General features: G+C 35.3%; 2 protein-coding genes across 2 annotated transcripts; both read left to right on the forward strand.

The window, feature by feature from the left end:
• The first annotated feature begins 1,539 nt into the window (after window positions 1–1,539).
• Window positions 1,540–9,454, forward strand: LOC132103451 (V-type proton ATPase subunit C 1-A-like). The gene is made up of 13 exons (XM_059508575.1): window positions 1,540–1,699; window positions 2,479–2,638; window positions 3,290–3,357; window positions 4,791–4,876; window positions 4,958–5,056; window positions 5,240–5,327; window positions 6,062–6,160; window positions 6,613–6,681; window positions 7,264–7,356; window positions 7,446–7,539; window positions 7,622–7,719; window positions 8,691–8,817; window positions 8,900–9,454. Exons 2-13 carry the CDS (start codon window positions 2,507–2,509, stop codon window positions 8,996–8,998), a joined length of 1,152 nt encoding a protein of 383 aa, XP_059364558.1. The 5' UTR covers window positions 1,540–1,699; window positions 2,479–2,506; the 3' UTR covers window positions 8,999–9,454.
• A 370-nt stretch (window positions 9,455–9,824) lies between these two features.
• baalca (BAALC binder of MAP3K1 and KLF4 a) lies at window positions 9,825–12,598 on the forward strand. The gene is made up of 3 exons (XM_059508852.1): window positions 9,825–10,058; window positions 11,139–11,263; window positions 11,872–12,598. The coding sequence occupies exons 1-3, from the start codon at window positions 9,848–9,850 to the stop codon at window positions 11,959–11,961; spliced, it is 426 nt and encodes a 141-aa protein (XP_059364835.1). The 5' UTR covers window positions 9,825–9,847; the 3' UTR covers window positions 11,962–12,598.
• The last annotated feature ends 2,450 nt before the right edge of the window (window positions 12,599–15,048 follow it).

The following is a 15,048-nucleotide window of genomic DNA, read 5'->3' on the forward strand; positions in this document are numbered from 1 at the left end:
TTCATATCTCGCAATTCTATTGTCAGAGTTATTTTCTGTTTTGCTTTAGTTCCGTGTTCCTTGCATTCTGACTTTACATTTATGCAGATGCTTTTATCCAAATCAACTTACAGTGCATTTAGGATATACTTTCTTTTATCATTATGTGTGTTCCCAGGGAATTGAACCCACAACATTTTGTGCCGCTAACCCAATGCTCTACCACTGAGCCAAATTATTTTTGGAAATCAAGCAGTGTTTCTTATTCCCCAGGCACTCGGGCCAGCGGGCAGGTAACCGATTAGGGCGAGCGTGCCCAGACATGTCCCTATCGGTCAGCCCACCCTGGTGTTTGATCTGGGTGTTTGGCTCCAGCCAGTCCCGGCATTGTATCTCAAACAATGCACCCCAGACCTACTGAACTCCATAAAGTTATCCCTTTGTGGGCTTTTCCTCAATCTCAGGGTGGGGGACACCCGCTGCCAGGAAGAGGGACTCCTGTCTAAAAAAAGACTGCCATGCCTCCCTCGCTGGCTGCTGACTGGGCATTCCTGCCTTTATTTAACCTTCAGGAAGAAGTCAGCTTCATAAATACACAGACGACTGGATCATAAAGGTGTGCAACTGCATGATGTAAAAACGTGTGTGTGTGTGTGTGTGTGTGTGTGTGTGTGTGTGTGTGTGTGTGTGTGTGTGTGTGTGTGTGTGTGTGTGTGTGTGTGTGTGTGTGTGTGTGTGTGTGTGTGTGTGTGTGTGTGTGTGTGTGTGTGTGTGTGTGTGTGTGTGTGTGTGTGTGTGTGTGTGCGTGTCTCAGTGGTAAAGCATTGCGTTAGCAGCGCAAAAGATCATGGGTTCAATTCCCAGAAAACACACATACTATACTGCTAAAAAAAAGTATAGCCTAAATGCACTATAAGTTGTAAAAGTGTCTGCAAAATGAAATGTGTATATATATATATATATATATATATATATATATATATATATATACATACACACACATAGAATTATATATTGGTATGTGTTTTTATTTTAGTATAGTTTAAATATTTAAATTATTTATACTTATTTTAAACTCTAAATATTATATTTTTAAAAAACTTAAACTAAAAAAATGTAAAATTAATTATTTTCATATTTAATATTTTATTTAGATTAAGTTGAAGAACTAAAATAATTAACTGGAAATAAACTAAAAACTGATTACTGTTATAGTAGGCCTATATAAATAATATAAATAAATATCATTTACATTTTATAAAATATATGTTTTTATAATTTATGAACAAGTATAAAGGGAAATAATTACTTTTTTCTGCTGTGTAATTATATTTTTATAAACATTTTAAAAAGTATAAGAAAAGCGAGTCTGGTTCTAAATATAAGGCTTGGCCTTTGGGGGATATATTATGTTGGCAATATTATATATTATGTTTTTTGCTTATTTATTTATTCGTGTACTATTTTACATTTTCATTCTGGAAGTGAACTGTTCCTTTAACTGGAAAAAGAAGCTGGCCTCCAGACTCCAGGGGTCGCTGTGGCCCGCGGCTGCGCATGCGCAGATCACAGCAGCAGCCGATCACCTGATTCTGAGGGAAGCCTTTGGAAACACTCGAGTTTCATTATGAATTTCAAATCCTAAAACTGATCCTTTGAAAACTACTGAGTTTCAAACTACTGAACAATCATCGCTTCATCTCGTTCGCGGTGAAATCAGGTAAACATCCGCTATTCGTGCGCTATTCATATTTCATGTTTATGCGGTTTATAATTGCGTTTTTAAGTTGTTAGTTGATATTAAACATCTCATATGTGGCGCTGTGTAGTTATGATAGTGTAGACCAGTTTTCTTGTACTTAATGTATGAAGCACTGCATGTTTATGCTATGATGCTAATATAAAATTATCATCATCAGTAACACCCTCAAATTCTGATTTATGCAGTGTTCTGTCACTTAAATACATTAGTTGTCAAATAACATGATGATTAATATTATTCATATTTAATACTGAGATTTTATGCTTTAAATTGATATGAATCTAAAGGGAAGTTCTGTATGTTATGGAAAGCCCTGCAATATTAGTGATTAATGACTATTCACTCACATTTTTAAACTAATGAACATTTATATTATCAGTATATACGTTTCTAGTTATGCAATTCATCAGTTAGTTATTGCTTCTTGTATATTCTTGTAGAGGAAAACATGTCTGCAAGCTATCGGTTTAATACATTCTCAAGCAAATGTCAGAGTAAAATACAGTAACTCTGTACGGAATCAGCATTAACTTACTCAAACTAGTCTCCAACTATGACTTTTTGTGCCGGGACTGATAAAAATGTTGGCGAATCTGAATTACTGAACAGATATTATTACTTGTGCTTTTGTAAATTAAAGAACGGTGGCATTTTCTTGATGTATTCGATTGAATGTCTGTTTGTTGGAGCTGGTGTTTGTACATTTCAATCAGTTTATGAATGTCTTACTGCTTTAGACTCTCCATTTCTGGCTTCTCAGCAGCCATGACTGAGTTCTGGTTGATTTCTGCTCCTGGAGAGAAAACCTGCCAGCAGACATGGGACACACTAATGACGGCCACGACTCGCGCCAACAACCTCTCCACCAACAACAAGTTCAACATCCCCGATCTCAAGGTCACATCACTTCCTCTTCCTCTTTTTACAGTCCGAGCTGGAATTTGTGATTGTGATTGGTCAGTCGTTGACATTGTTATTTTCAGTAGAGCACAATAGTCAGGTGTCCAGTTGTTTATTTTCTCCATAAGGAAATACATTTTTACCAGTGACTTTTAAGTGAATCCTAAAGTTGTAGATTGTCGTAGCCATTCGTTATTTTTAAAATAATAATGTTTAACTGCCAAATTTGTGGTGGAAAAAACTACATTTCACATGATGGTGTACAGAAAATCACACCAATCCAGTTGCACCAAAATAACTCTTTAGCTGTCATGAAGCACCACAAATGACATAATCGCGCCAGTTAAAAAATACATTCAGAAAGAATGGAAAAAATACTTCTGGAACCAATGCTGCTGAACTAACTCTTCTTTGAAACTCTTCACAGAGTTTATTTGTGACGGTGCATGCACAGTTTCTCTGGTCGAAACTACAATCAGCCTTTTTCAGATCAAATGCATATGTTTTATTCCTTTTTCCCTTTTATTTTTATTGTGTCATCTTGACCAGTCACTTTCTGCCTGACAGAATGAGAACAGAGTGATGTGTTTGTAATGCTTCATTATACTGGATGGTGCTCAAAGTGTTTCTCTTCTCTAAACGCTGTAGGTCGGGACGTTAGATGTCCTTGTGGGGCTGTCTGATGAGCTGGCCAAGCTGGACGCGTTTGTCGAGAGGTAAAGTTGTGTTTCTGTTTTTCTTTTCATTCAGTAAAGCAATTCCAATGTAAACGTCATGCAAAATCAACATTCACAATGTCTGCCAGGATATTTTTGTGTTTAATAAGATGCTATGGGGTGTTGCTTGGGTGCTTTCTGTTCCAACTAAACATGTCTTTGGATTCTAATCTCTCTTTTGCAATTATTCAATTTAAGTCTATAAATTTTTTTTCCCGAAGCTGTAAATAAAACAAAGATTATTGGAGTATGTTTTATAGTAGACTATTTCAGTCTTGCTACTTAAAAGTATTTACATGCCATTTCTTTGTAATTGCTTGTAAAACGTACTAGTAATTTCTGAAAGAGTGATGCTTGACTATAATAATACTAATTTAAAGGATTTTCTGCCTCAAGGAATCAAATGTGTCCCTGAACCACAAAACCAGTCACAAGTGTCAATTTTTGGAAATTGAGATGTATACATCATCTGAAAACTGAATAAATAAGCTTTCCATTGATGTATGGTTTGTTAGGAGGACAATATTTGTCTGAGATTTTGTCACAACTATTTGAAAATGTGGAATCTGAGGGGTGCAAAAAAAATCTAAATATTGAGAAAATCATCTTTAAAGTTGTTCAAGTGAACTCTTAGCAATGCATAATATTAATAAAAAAGGAAGTTTTTGGTAGGAAATTTACGAAATATCTTCATGGATCATGATCTTTACTTAATATCCTAATGATTTTTGGCTTAAAAGAAAAATTGATAATTTTGACCCGTACGATGTATTTTTGGCTATTGCTACAAATATACCCCAGAGACTTAAGACTGGTTTAGTGCTCAAATATCTTGCAGATTTGAGTTGTTGAGGTTTCTAGTAATGATGTATCAATGTTCAAAATTCTGTTTCTTTACTTTTGTGAATTGTACTCATCTCATATAGAGGTGAGGTTACCGCAGCATCTTCCTAAAATGAGTTATTAGCAGTTTGGTGATGCACCAGTGATCATATTTAAATTGCATGACTTATACATGTAGCTCATCCTCAAACTTGGTTCTTAAATTGAGTGCTTTTGCCTCGGATAAATCCAGAACCTTGATAAAAGATGGTCAAAGCCAATCAAGTCATTCTGGAGCATGTCCAGACCAAGTGTCTGATATATATTACATGTATTTTATTTTAACTTGGTTTGGCCGCACCAGACTGTTGGATGCGAATAGTTATTTTAATCTATATAATTTTTAGATTTCCGATTTTTAAAAAGCTTTATTGTGATGTTATCAGAAGCCGTTATACTAAATGAAACTGGGCTTCTTGGACACCTCAGCGTTTCTAAATCATCCGATATGTGGCATGTTTTGATGACTTCTGTTTCTCAGAGAATGTCCAATCTTGGAGGATTGGAGATAGTTTTCAGAGGGCTGTGATGTCTTTTGATGCCGTTCACAGTGTGGTGAAGAAAGTGGCTCAGTACATGACTGATGTGTTGGAGGACAGTCGAGATAAAGTCCAGGAAAACCTGCTGGCTAATGGAGGTGAGAGTCACTGGGATCTGTGGCATGAAATGGGATTGCTGGTTTGTTGAATTAACTCTCATTTTCTGTGCCGTGTTTTAGTCGATCTGGTCACCTACGTCACAAGATTCCAGTGGGACATGGCCAAGTACCCTATCAAACAATCCTTGAAAAACATTTCTGAGATTATAACCAAGGCAAGTGATCACATCCAATTATCTCTATATGAATTTTGGGAGAAAAATTGGCAATGAGTTTTCGTTTAGCACTGGTTGCTTACAGTAAAATCGCGTAAAAAAGAAAAGTCATGCTGTTCTGCTGCGTGAATGACGAGTGAGATGCAGTTTTAAATGAAACTCTCTCCTCCTGCTGTTCAACAGCAAGTCACACAGATTGACAACGACCTGAAGGCTCGAGCTTCAGCCTACAACAACCTGAAGGGAAACTTACAGAATCTAGAGAGGAAGAACGCGTGAGTAAACTCAGACATATCCGACTAAATTTTATTTTTAGATGTTTTATTTCACATTTATTATTTGGGCTTTATAATGCATTTATTAGGGATGCACCGATATGAAAATTTTGATCGATACCGATAACCGATATTTTTGCAGCCTGGTTTAAACAGTGTACATTTTAAAAATAGTTTAGCTCTCCCATTACCAAATTTCATTAAAAGCCTTACAAATAAATTAATGCAAACGAGTTGTCTCAGGTCAAGTGTTTCTGAAGGATATAATGCATTATTTATTGGCTTTAAGATATCGGCCAAATTTCCTTATCGGACTGATACCGATAACAGAAAGAATTTGAATTTATCGGCCGATATATCGCGCTTCCATAACATTTATTAACCTGGAAACCATTTATTTGTTTGGATGCAATGATTTGAATTGATTTCCAAATTAATGCATTGATATTAGATTTTTAAGTACAGAATTTATCATGTGTCTTACTAATTTAAAGAAATAAAAAAAATTTACAATTCATGGAACACAAGTAATTTACAATTTTTAAACGAATATTCATGCACGTTTTTTCCATTGTATACATCTGCAAACTCCAAAAAAGTAGTCCAATATAGTCAATTTATGTGTTATAGTGAACTACTTCTTTAAGAAAAAACATATTTAAGGAAAGACTTTGAGAGTAATGGCTGGGGAATCATTTTCCAATGAACCAGTGTGATTTTCGTTGTGTCACCAGAGGGAGCCTGCTGACCAGGAGTTTGGCAGATATTGTCAAGAAAGACGACTTTGTGCTTGATTCGGAGTACCTCATTACTATGCTGGTGGTCGTACCAAAGTAAGTGATAGATTCCAAATAGGGCTGGGACATTTTTCTGATTTTGATTAATTCGAATGTAATGTTTTGCCACGATTAGATTTTTTATCAATCGAAAAATTGCTATTTTAAATAGAAATCCTATCAAATGTTATAATCAGATATGTTGACAATATGCTACTGTTAAGATAAAAGAAGAAATCTGACCTCATAAAGACCCACGTGATTAACCACCCTTTAATTATATGGTTTCAAAGAAAATGTTCATTGAATCATGCTGTTGTTAAATAAAAAATACAAAAATAGAAATTGAGAATCGTCAAATGTCCTGAAAAAAAAACCATTTCATTGTTATTGCCCAGCCCTAATTCCAATTAAAACAGCCACTCTGAACATCTTTATGGATGCACACAAAGCTACTGTGTTTATTTTTCCTAATGCACATACTGACAGCATGTTTTTTAACCCTTTAGAACCAATTATAACGACTGGCAGCGCACTTACGAGACTCTTGCAGAAATGGTGGTGCCACGATCTACCAAGTAAGAAACTCGCAGCAATTCCATCAGTCGTTCACTTTTATTTAGGTTTATAATTCCGGAAGTGTATTGCATGTCTAAGGAATTGTGCACCTTGTCCCAGAATAGAAATTAAGGAAAATGTATCAAATGCTATAAGAACACACTCTCTTTTGACTTAAGATGATGAAATGATTCGTCTTAACTGACATGTAGGTGTTTTTTAAAAGGTGTTTAAAAAAAGATTAAATTGGGTTTTCGGGAAAGTTGATGGACAAAAGGTTCATTTGATATTTTTGGGGACATCAATGCGTCTGATTGGCCGCTGATTGAGCAGAACGTTTAGGACTTTAGAAACCAATTAACTAATGCAGAAGAACAAACTATTTACCAATTTATTTTTCGTTAATCACACTGGTGATTGTCTGTGTTGTTATTTAAAATATTTTTTGCCTGCATGTACTGAGCCCAAATAATATTTTAATGCATTAAAGCAATGATCATTTTGATAATGAGAACTTTCTTCACACAAAATATAATTTTGAGTGAAATATTAGATTGATTATGATATACATTTGAGATTCTCCCTGCCTCCCAACACTGCAGTTTGCTTTTTGAAGACCAGGACAGCGGGCTGTTTACCGTCACGCTCTTCAGAAAAGCCATCGATGACTTCCGACTCAAGGCCAGAGAAAACAAGTAAGCAGCTGATTCCAGCTCCACCGTGTGGTCGTGAATCACCGTTTAGAGGATCTTAATGCCTTAGTCATCTAGTGTCTGCTTCACAGGTTCATGCTCCGGGACTTCCAGTACAACGAGGAGGAAATGAAAGCAGATAAGGAGGAGATGACCAGACTCTCAACTGACAAGAAAAAGCAGTTTGTATGCATCTGCTAGCTGGATGCTCTGAGCAGTCGGCATGTCACTGCATTTGAGCTCATTCATGCATGTGTTTCGTCTGCAGGGTCCACTTGTTCGATGGCTGAAGGTGAACTTCAGCGAGGCTTTTATCGCTTGGATCCATATTAAAGCTCTGAGGGTCTTTGTGGAATCAGTTTTGAGGTAGCGACACAATACAACATCTCTTGAGGTTCCTAGAGAGCTTGTGTCATGAGGAATCTTTCTATCTTTTCTAGAATTGTCTGAGAAATTTCTTACGGATTGTTGTATTACGCCAACATCATGGAAACTGAACTGCGAAATGTCTCATTCTGAACTTCTACAATTTGCGACGTCGTCTAGATGAGTACACAAACAGTTTGAACAAATATCAGCATTTGTTTTATAAATTAAGCATCTATATAAGTGGCTGTTCTTATATAGGATGGGCCGGTGAAAAACTAGAGTTAAAACTACATTAAAATAAATGATGCACTGAAATTGCGGCAAACAAATATTTTCGTCCAAACATGCAATTTTTGGTTGCATTTACCTCTGGAAAGATCAACTTGAAAAAATAACTTTACTTTATCACATATTCATTGTATGTTTACCTAAACTGTTGTCTTCTTTTTATGATTTATGTTTAAATAAATCAAGTTACACATTCTTTTTATTACAGACAACTTTTAAATGTTTATATCTCAACAACAAATTAGAGTAGAAATGTGATTGTTTTTAAAAAGTTATATGCAGTAATTAAAATTTTGTACAACTCAGATTTGCCTGATTTGGTTTTTATTAAAGTGATTTATTAATAAACTAATTTTTTTTTTTTTTTTTTTAGGTATCGATTTTCAGTTTATTTTCTGCAAAAATAAATAATAATCAGCGTAATAATATTAATACATTTACAATATTTAAAAAAAGGGTCTTGGGTTATGCATGTAACCATGTAACAAAGCACTGCTTCTAGTAGTGAACACTATTGCATTCCTCACACTGTTCTAGTTCCCTTGAAAGGGAACACCATTTTAAAAAGGCCAGTTTCGGTTTCAAACTGGTGCATCCTAAATTTTAAGATTCTGTTTTGCCCCAGAATTTTCTTGTAAGTGCATCACTCATTTAATAGAATTTTTGAATTCTAAACACAGATATGGATTGCCGGTGAACTTCCAAGCAATGCTGCTGCATCCCAACAAGAAGAACATGAAGAAGCTGAGGGAGGTTCTGAACGATCTTTACAAGCATCTGGACAGCGGTGCAGCTGCCATTATCGACGTGAGTTTTTGTGTCGTGTGGCTTAAATACATGGAATCATGTTACATTTCATGCAAGCTTTTGTCATTTTTTCCTGTTCCAGCAATCTGCAATGGATATTCCAGGCTTGAACCTCAGCCAGCAGGAATACTATCCCTATGTGTACTACAAAATCGACTGCAACCTGCTGGACTTCAAATAGAAGAACCGCTGGTTTTGTCTCTGGGAATAAATCTAATTTAAATTAAACTGTATACTGTGCTGAACTCTTGTTTTAGTCTCCTCGCTGTGCTCATTCATATTCAGAGATACGTCTCTATTGTCATATCTGCCGGCCATAGTAGCTACTTTGTTTACATTTTTATTTTAAAGAAAAGTCGTATGTGCAGGTGAATGAAATTATGCGTTTTAAGTCATTCCGCTTATGTTTTGTGACGTGTAGTAGTTACATCTGATGTTAGTGATCGATATCAAAATGTGTTTTTAATTAACCTTTATTCTTGAAAAATAAACCAGTGGTCCATTTAAAGAAACGAAATGAGAGAAGTGTTACAAAGATGCAATGTAAATGTGATGTTATGTACATTTGGTGTAGCTTATATGTGTGAAATTATTGTGTCATGGAACCAAAATATAATTATTCTAAGTACATAAACAATGTGTGGTGTTTGTTTGTAAAACACATTAACCAACTAAATTTGCATTTCTAGAAGGCCAATCACAATGAGATGTGCAAATAAATGAATGACTGAACGAAGGATAATTGCGATTGAATTTTGAATGTTTGCCAATTAGGGTGAGAGTGTTATATTATAATAAAAAAATTAAAACCGCTAGAGTGTTTATAATTAATCACTGTTTGCAACAGTTCTTTTATAAAAGTGCAAAATAAAAAAATATTATAGATAAATAGATATAAACATATTATATTACTAAAATATTAAAGGAAGTATGTTTTTAATAATTAACTGGCTTTAATAATGAATCGCTTTCGTTCCGCTTTGCCTGTGTTTATATGAATGCGCGTTCACGATGAGGAGAATGACCGCAGATGCGCGCGCGTGTGCATGAGGATGCTCCTATGGGCTCGATGGGCTGCGGGGGAAGCAGATCCGCCACGATCGAACCCCGTTATTACGAGAGCAGAGACACCGAGTCGACGTGGCTGACGAGCACGGACACGGACACGCAGCGGGCCGCCGGTACCGGAACCGGAGAGAGCGCGAGCGCGAGCGAGGATGCGGCAGCCGCATCAGGTCAGAGTCACACACGATCATCTGTTTAATACACCGACACAGACGTACACTCTCTTTAACGATGCCCTTATTCTTTATATACTTAGGCCTAATGGAATGCACCTTCGCAGTGTATCGTTTATGATCATCTGAAACACTCTCCTAGGCCCATAACGCAGAACTCACAGATGCAAATAGCAATATATAATATTTCTAACCCAAATTTACCATGGTAACCATAGAGCCGACATCCCATAGTTACAGTGCGGCATTAGTCATCAAACCCATTTCTACACTGAACCAGGGGCCCAGGGCACATTAGAGGACACTTTTAAAATGAAGTAAAACAACTAAAAATCAAGATATTTCTTATTTACCCCTCAACAGCTTCTTGGTTACTTTTAAAAATCAGGATTACCTGGATATATCTGAAAAATACATGGAAATATTTTTTATACATTTTATAACGAATTATATTAGATTTAGAACAAACATGTTATTGGGTAGAAATTGTGAGAAGACAATATATTTTATTTATTTATTATTATTTAGCTTATATAATAGTATAAATCTCCTCCTTATCTAGTAAAAATAAACATCATCAGATAGAACATAAAGAAAACACATACACACAAAGTGAGTAAACAATGTATTTATTTATTTGTTTGTTTGTTTGTTTATTACTACTTAGCTTTTTTCAAATATAACAGTAAAAAACAAACATAATCAGACAGAACGTAAAACACACACACACACAAAGAAAAATTAGTAAACAATGTACATTTTTATCCTTTATTAATATTAATTTATTAATAATAATCTTTTATCCTTGTCTAGTAAATCATGAATGACAGTAAATTTATTGATTAATAAAAATAACATTCAGCTACTAAAACGTATAAATTTATATTTTTATTTATATTATTTTAGATTTTAATTTTGACTTGAACTCGTTTTATTTTATTTCATTTGACTTTTTTTAACAGAAACTAGGAGAGTCGATTAAAATTTAAAAGCAGTTAAAAGTTAAAAAGCAAAACTAAACTAGAGAGAGATCAGCTGGTGTTCATGCATATGAAGCTCTTGTGTGTTGTTGTTGATGTAAAGATCAAAAGGAAGAGAAGACTGTGACCAGAAGCTCTTCTGCCAAAGAGAAGAAGCTGGTGAACGCTGGCACCCAGTGTGGCAGAAACCCCAGCAGCACCCCGAGGAGACCAGCGCACAGAGACCAGGTCTGACCGGTGGAGATATGGATAAATGTAGCATTGCATCACTTGCTCTGCAGTGAATGGGTGCCGTCATGATAAGAGCTGAACATTACAGTAATCCACAGCACTCCAGTCAATCAGTCAACATCTGGAGAAGACAAAAGCTGAAACAGATCCATCATTAAGAGTCTATAATCCATAATAACACTTCCTCCAGTGAAAAAGTGCATCTCCTGTTGTCTCTCACATCAGAATCCAGCCACATATCTGTTTAAACGCTGCTTGATCTGTGCAGATTTCTCTCCTGATTCAGACCGGAACATTTTTTGGATTCGTTTCTCACAAACACACAACGTTTGTCTTCTCCAGATGTTAACTGACGGACAGGAGCGCATGTTTTTATTAGCTGTTTGGAGTCTCATTCTGACGGCACCCATTCACTGCAGAGCATCCATTTGTGAGCAAGTGATTTGTTATATATATATATATATATATATATATATGTGCCAGACCTTCATCTATTTATCTTCATCTGTTATGATATATAATGTCTTCTCATCATATAGTGCATCTTTATAGGCTAATTAATATATATATATATATATATATATATTTTTTTTTTTTTTTTGCAGGATAAGAGTAAATCAAAGACAACCCCCCAGAAAGACGGGGTTAAAAGTGTCCGATCCGACTGTAAACACAGAGGTGATGCCTTGACATGAGTTTGATTAAGAGCCGCTGCTGTCAAACACGTCTAATTAAATGAATATGTTAAATCGTCTGTTTGTCTGCATGCAAACGCTGAGCGCTGGAGCAGACGCTGACCCTGACATGCTGCAACACATTATTTGCATCTCTGAGGTGTTATTTATTTCCCACCAGTATTATGTATTTTCATCAGTATTGTGATATTCTAGTGCCTAATGAGTCTGTGTGATTATGCAGATGTCTCAGGTTGTGATGGTATGAAATGAAGACGCAATCAAACACAACATTGTCTTGTTTCTCTGCAGACCGATTTAGTTATGATTCAGTGGAGTAGTATTTATTTTTATTTTTGTTCATGATATCATTATTTACAGGGACTCATAACAGCACAAGAATATTTTGAATTGATATTTTACTATAAACTAAGGAACTGATGAAATATCAATAAAATTTCTAAAATGGAAATATTTTCCTGCTTACATCTTTTAAATTGCACCAATGTGTTTGTGACATACTGTGCTGATATGATAGAAAACATTGTAAAATGTGATGATTTATCAACGTTTGAGTCATGTTTGGATCATATTTCATCTTAAAAAGCAACAGAAATAACAAAACATCATATTACATAAATGTATTTTAATACAATAAAATTACTGTTTGACATTAAAGAGAATCTAATGAGTGGGAAAAAATACATATAAATGTATATATTTTTTGTGTGTTTAATATTACAGAGAATCTTCACTCTTCATATGAATAGGTAAAATTCACAGCCCATTGATTATTATTGTGTTTTATTATTCTATAGATCATCACTGACGGAAAAAAAAAAACTGATTTAAAATAAAATTCACAGCCAAGTTACTGGTCTGTTTTACATGCATGTAAGTTTTTACACATTTATTTACATGTTCTTAGCTTCCATGATCTCAAGTGATGCTCCAACATGTCAAGAGATTAAAAATCTACAGCATTTGTGCAGATGTAAAAAATGCACGTGCAGTTATACTGTAAACAGACTATACATTAACTCGACTCGATGGATAATTGCAATGCTTAAGAAGGCAGTTTTTCTAAGGCAAATTAATAATGGCTTAAAAGGAATCGAGAGACACTTCAGAGTTAATGAATAAAACATTTTTCCTCTCAGCTGATGAATCAAACTAACAACATCCTCACAACGAGCCCTGGCTCTCATGCTCACTTCATATCAGATTATTTAAAGAAAAAGGCAATGATTTAACAGGTACAAATTCAAGTTTTCTGTATAGTTAAACACTGATTGTTACATTATAGGATAAAAAAAAGCAGAGGACAGAAACAATTAACAAAACGACTGAACACAAAACAGGAAGAAGTTGCATTGAAATCGTCACTTGAATAAATACTATAAAACATTCTTAAAATATTTGTGTTCTTAAAATAAAGAAATAAAGTATCAAAAAAGTGAAATGCAGTATATCAGCTGTTCGGATAATAAAAACAGAAATACAATCCCCAGATAAAAAAAAAAAAGTTTAAAAATAACTCTTAAAAAAGCCTTGTTTCTAACATGTGTGATTAACAGATTATATTTAAATGGGGAATGAAGATCACAATGACCTTTGACCCAGATCATATGAAACGATACAATACTCCATTGTCCAAACGCTTGAAAAGTTTCATCATCATCGTCACCAAAAACATGTCATGATTAAACGCTGTACATCCCAGGATATTACTTAACATATCACGCATAAATTATTAATCATTTACTCAAAATAAATTCAACTCTTAATGTTTATAAACTGGGCCTTACATTACTCAATCAACATACGCATAATTTACAGTCAAATGTCACCTAGATATGAGAAACATGAGCTGTACAAATGTATCCACACCCCTCCAACATCACAATATTAAAGTCATGAATAAAATAAACTATGTGCTTTGAACCATCAGCTCTGTGTTGAGTGATGTATTTGTGCTTATTGTTTTAATACGACTGTATGTCCATTAAGGAGACACGCTGAATACATATCGGATATTTATACATTTATAGTCAAAACTAACTCTTTTAGATGTTCCCGGTCTTATTGTGAATGCGTTTTCCAGCACCATTGGTTCACACAGCTACACAAACGTGAACAAATCCAGCTTCAGCATCAGAGGAAACAGTCACGTTCTGCGTTCATCCAATCAGCAATGCAGACACCGCAAATATGCAAATCAGATTTAGGAACGTCCCGTGTGAAACGTGGAAGAAGAAGATAACCCAGGATTGACTCAGACTTAAATATTTCAAGTGTGAAAAGCCCTAGTAAGATATGTTTATGAGTTAATGAAGCAGTAAGCCCCAAGAAGCCGTGGTTTACAGTGAATTTATAACAGCTAAGGGGCGTTTACACACCAAGCACCAAACTGTAAATAAACTGTAATTCATCGACTGGCCACTGGAGGCTGGTTGCAATCCCATAGACTCCCCATGTTAAAATGCCCGACTTTACAGAAGGAAAAAAAAACGTTTACAGCCTGGTGCAAAAAATTATTTTGGTCTATATACATTCTTTTTCCCCTTCTTGAGAATTGTGAGGGGGGGTGAATTTATATGAAATTATATTAAGCCTTAAAAGTTCTGCATTATTAAGGGCGTGGTCACTTGAGTGACAGGTGTATTGCCGCATCCGTCAAGCTAGGTGGGTGTGGCTTCAGCAACCAGCTCCCGCCTTTTTGCCCATTTTAGATGATCCGGGAGAGACGCCTGGCTCCTCCCACTTTGAGCTTCAAAAACGCTCTTCAGAAAACTACGGGTGACATCACGGATACACTACGTCCATGTTTATATGCAGTCTATGGTTTACACACAGACGTAAGGTAAGCAAAGCAATGTTTGTAGAGTAATTTCCAACAGCTTCGAACGTGGCTCAACCAATCAGAATCAAGGACTAGAACTATCTGTTTTTTAAGGAACAGTCATGTTTACGTTTCTCAGCGAAATTTTGCATTAAAATCCTCATTTCAATAGAAATCCATGCAATCAGGAGTTTCACATGAAGGTGATTTCACTCATGTTTACGAGAAAAAAATATTCATTCACATTACTTATTCATTAGATCCTT

The sequence above is a fragment of the Carassius carassius genome, chromosome 24 (assembly GCF_963082965.1).
Source record: "Carassius carassius chromosome 24, fCarCar2.1, whole genome shotgun sequence".
Classification (NCBI taxonomy): domain Eukaryota; kingdom Metazoa; phylum Chordata; class Actinopteri; order Cypriniformes; family Cyprinidae; genus Carassius; species Carassius carassius.

What these genes read in the sequence shown, in the direction of transcription:
- LOC132103451 (XM_059508575.1), top strand. Translation starts at nt 2,507, where the DNA reads ATGACTGAGTTCTGGTTGATTTCTGCTCCTGGAGAGAAAACCTGCCAG. An exon ending in TCAACATCCCCGATCTCAAG is followed by an intron (nt 2,639 to 3,289) that starts GTCACATCACTT and finishes TAAACGCTGTAG; the next exon opens with GTCGGGACGTTAGATGTCCT. An exon ending in TTTGTGGAATCAGTTTTGAG is followed by an intron (nt 7,720 to 8,690) that starts GTAGCGACACAA and finishes TTCTAAACACAG; the next exon opens with ATATGGATTGCCGGTGAACT.
- baalca (XM_059508852.1), top strand. Translation starts at nt 9,848, where the DNA reads ATGCGCGCGCGTGTGCATGAGGATGCTCCTATGGGCTCGATGGGCTGC. An exon ending in GGCAGCCGCATCAGGTCAGA is followed by an intron (nt 10,059 to 11,138) that starts GTCACACACGAT and finishes GTTGATGTAAAG; the next exon opens with ATCAAAAGGAAGAGAAGACT. An exon ending in GACCAGCGCACAGAGACCAG is followed by an intron (nt 11,264 to 11,871) that starts GTCTGACCGGTG and finishes TTTTTTTTGCAG; the next exon opens with GATAAGAGTAAATCAAAGAC.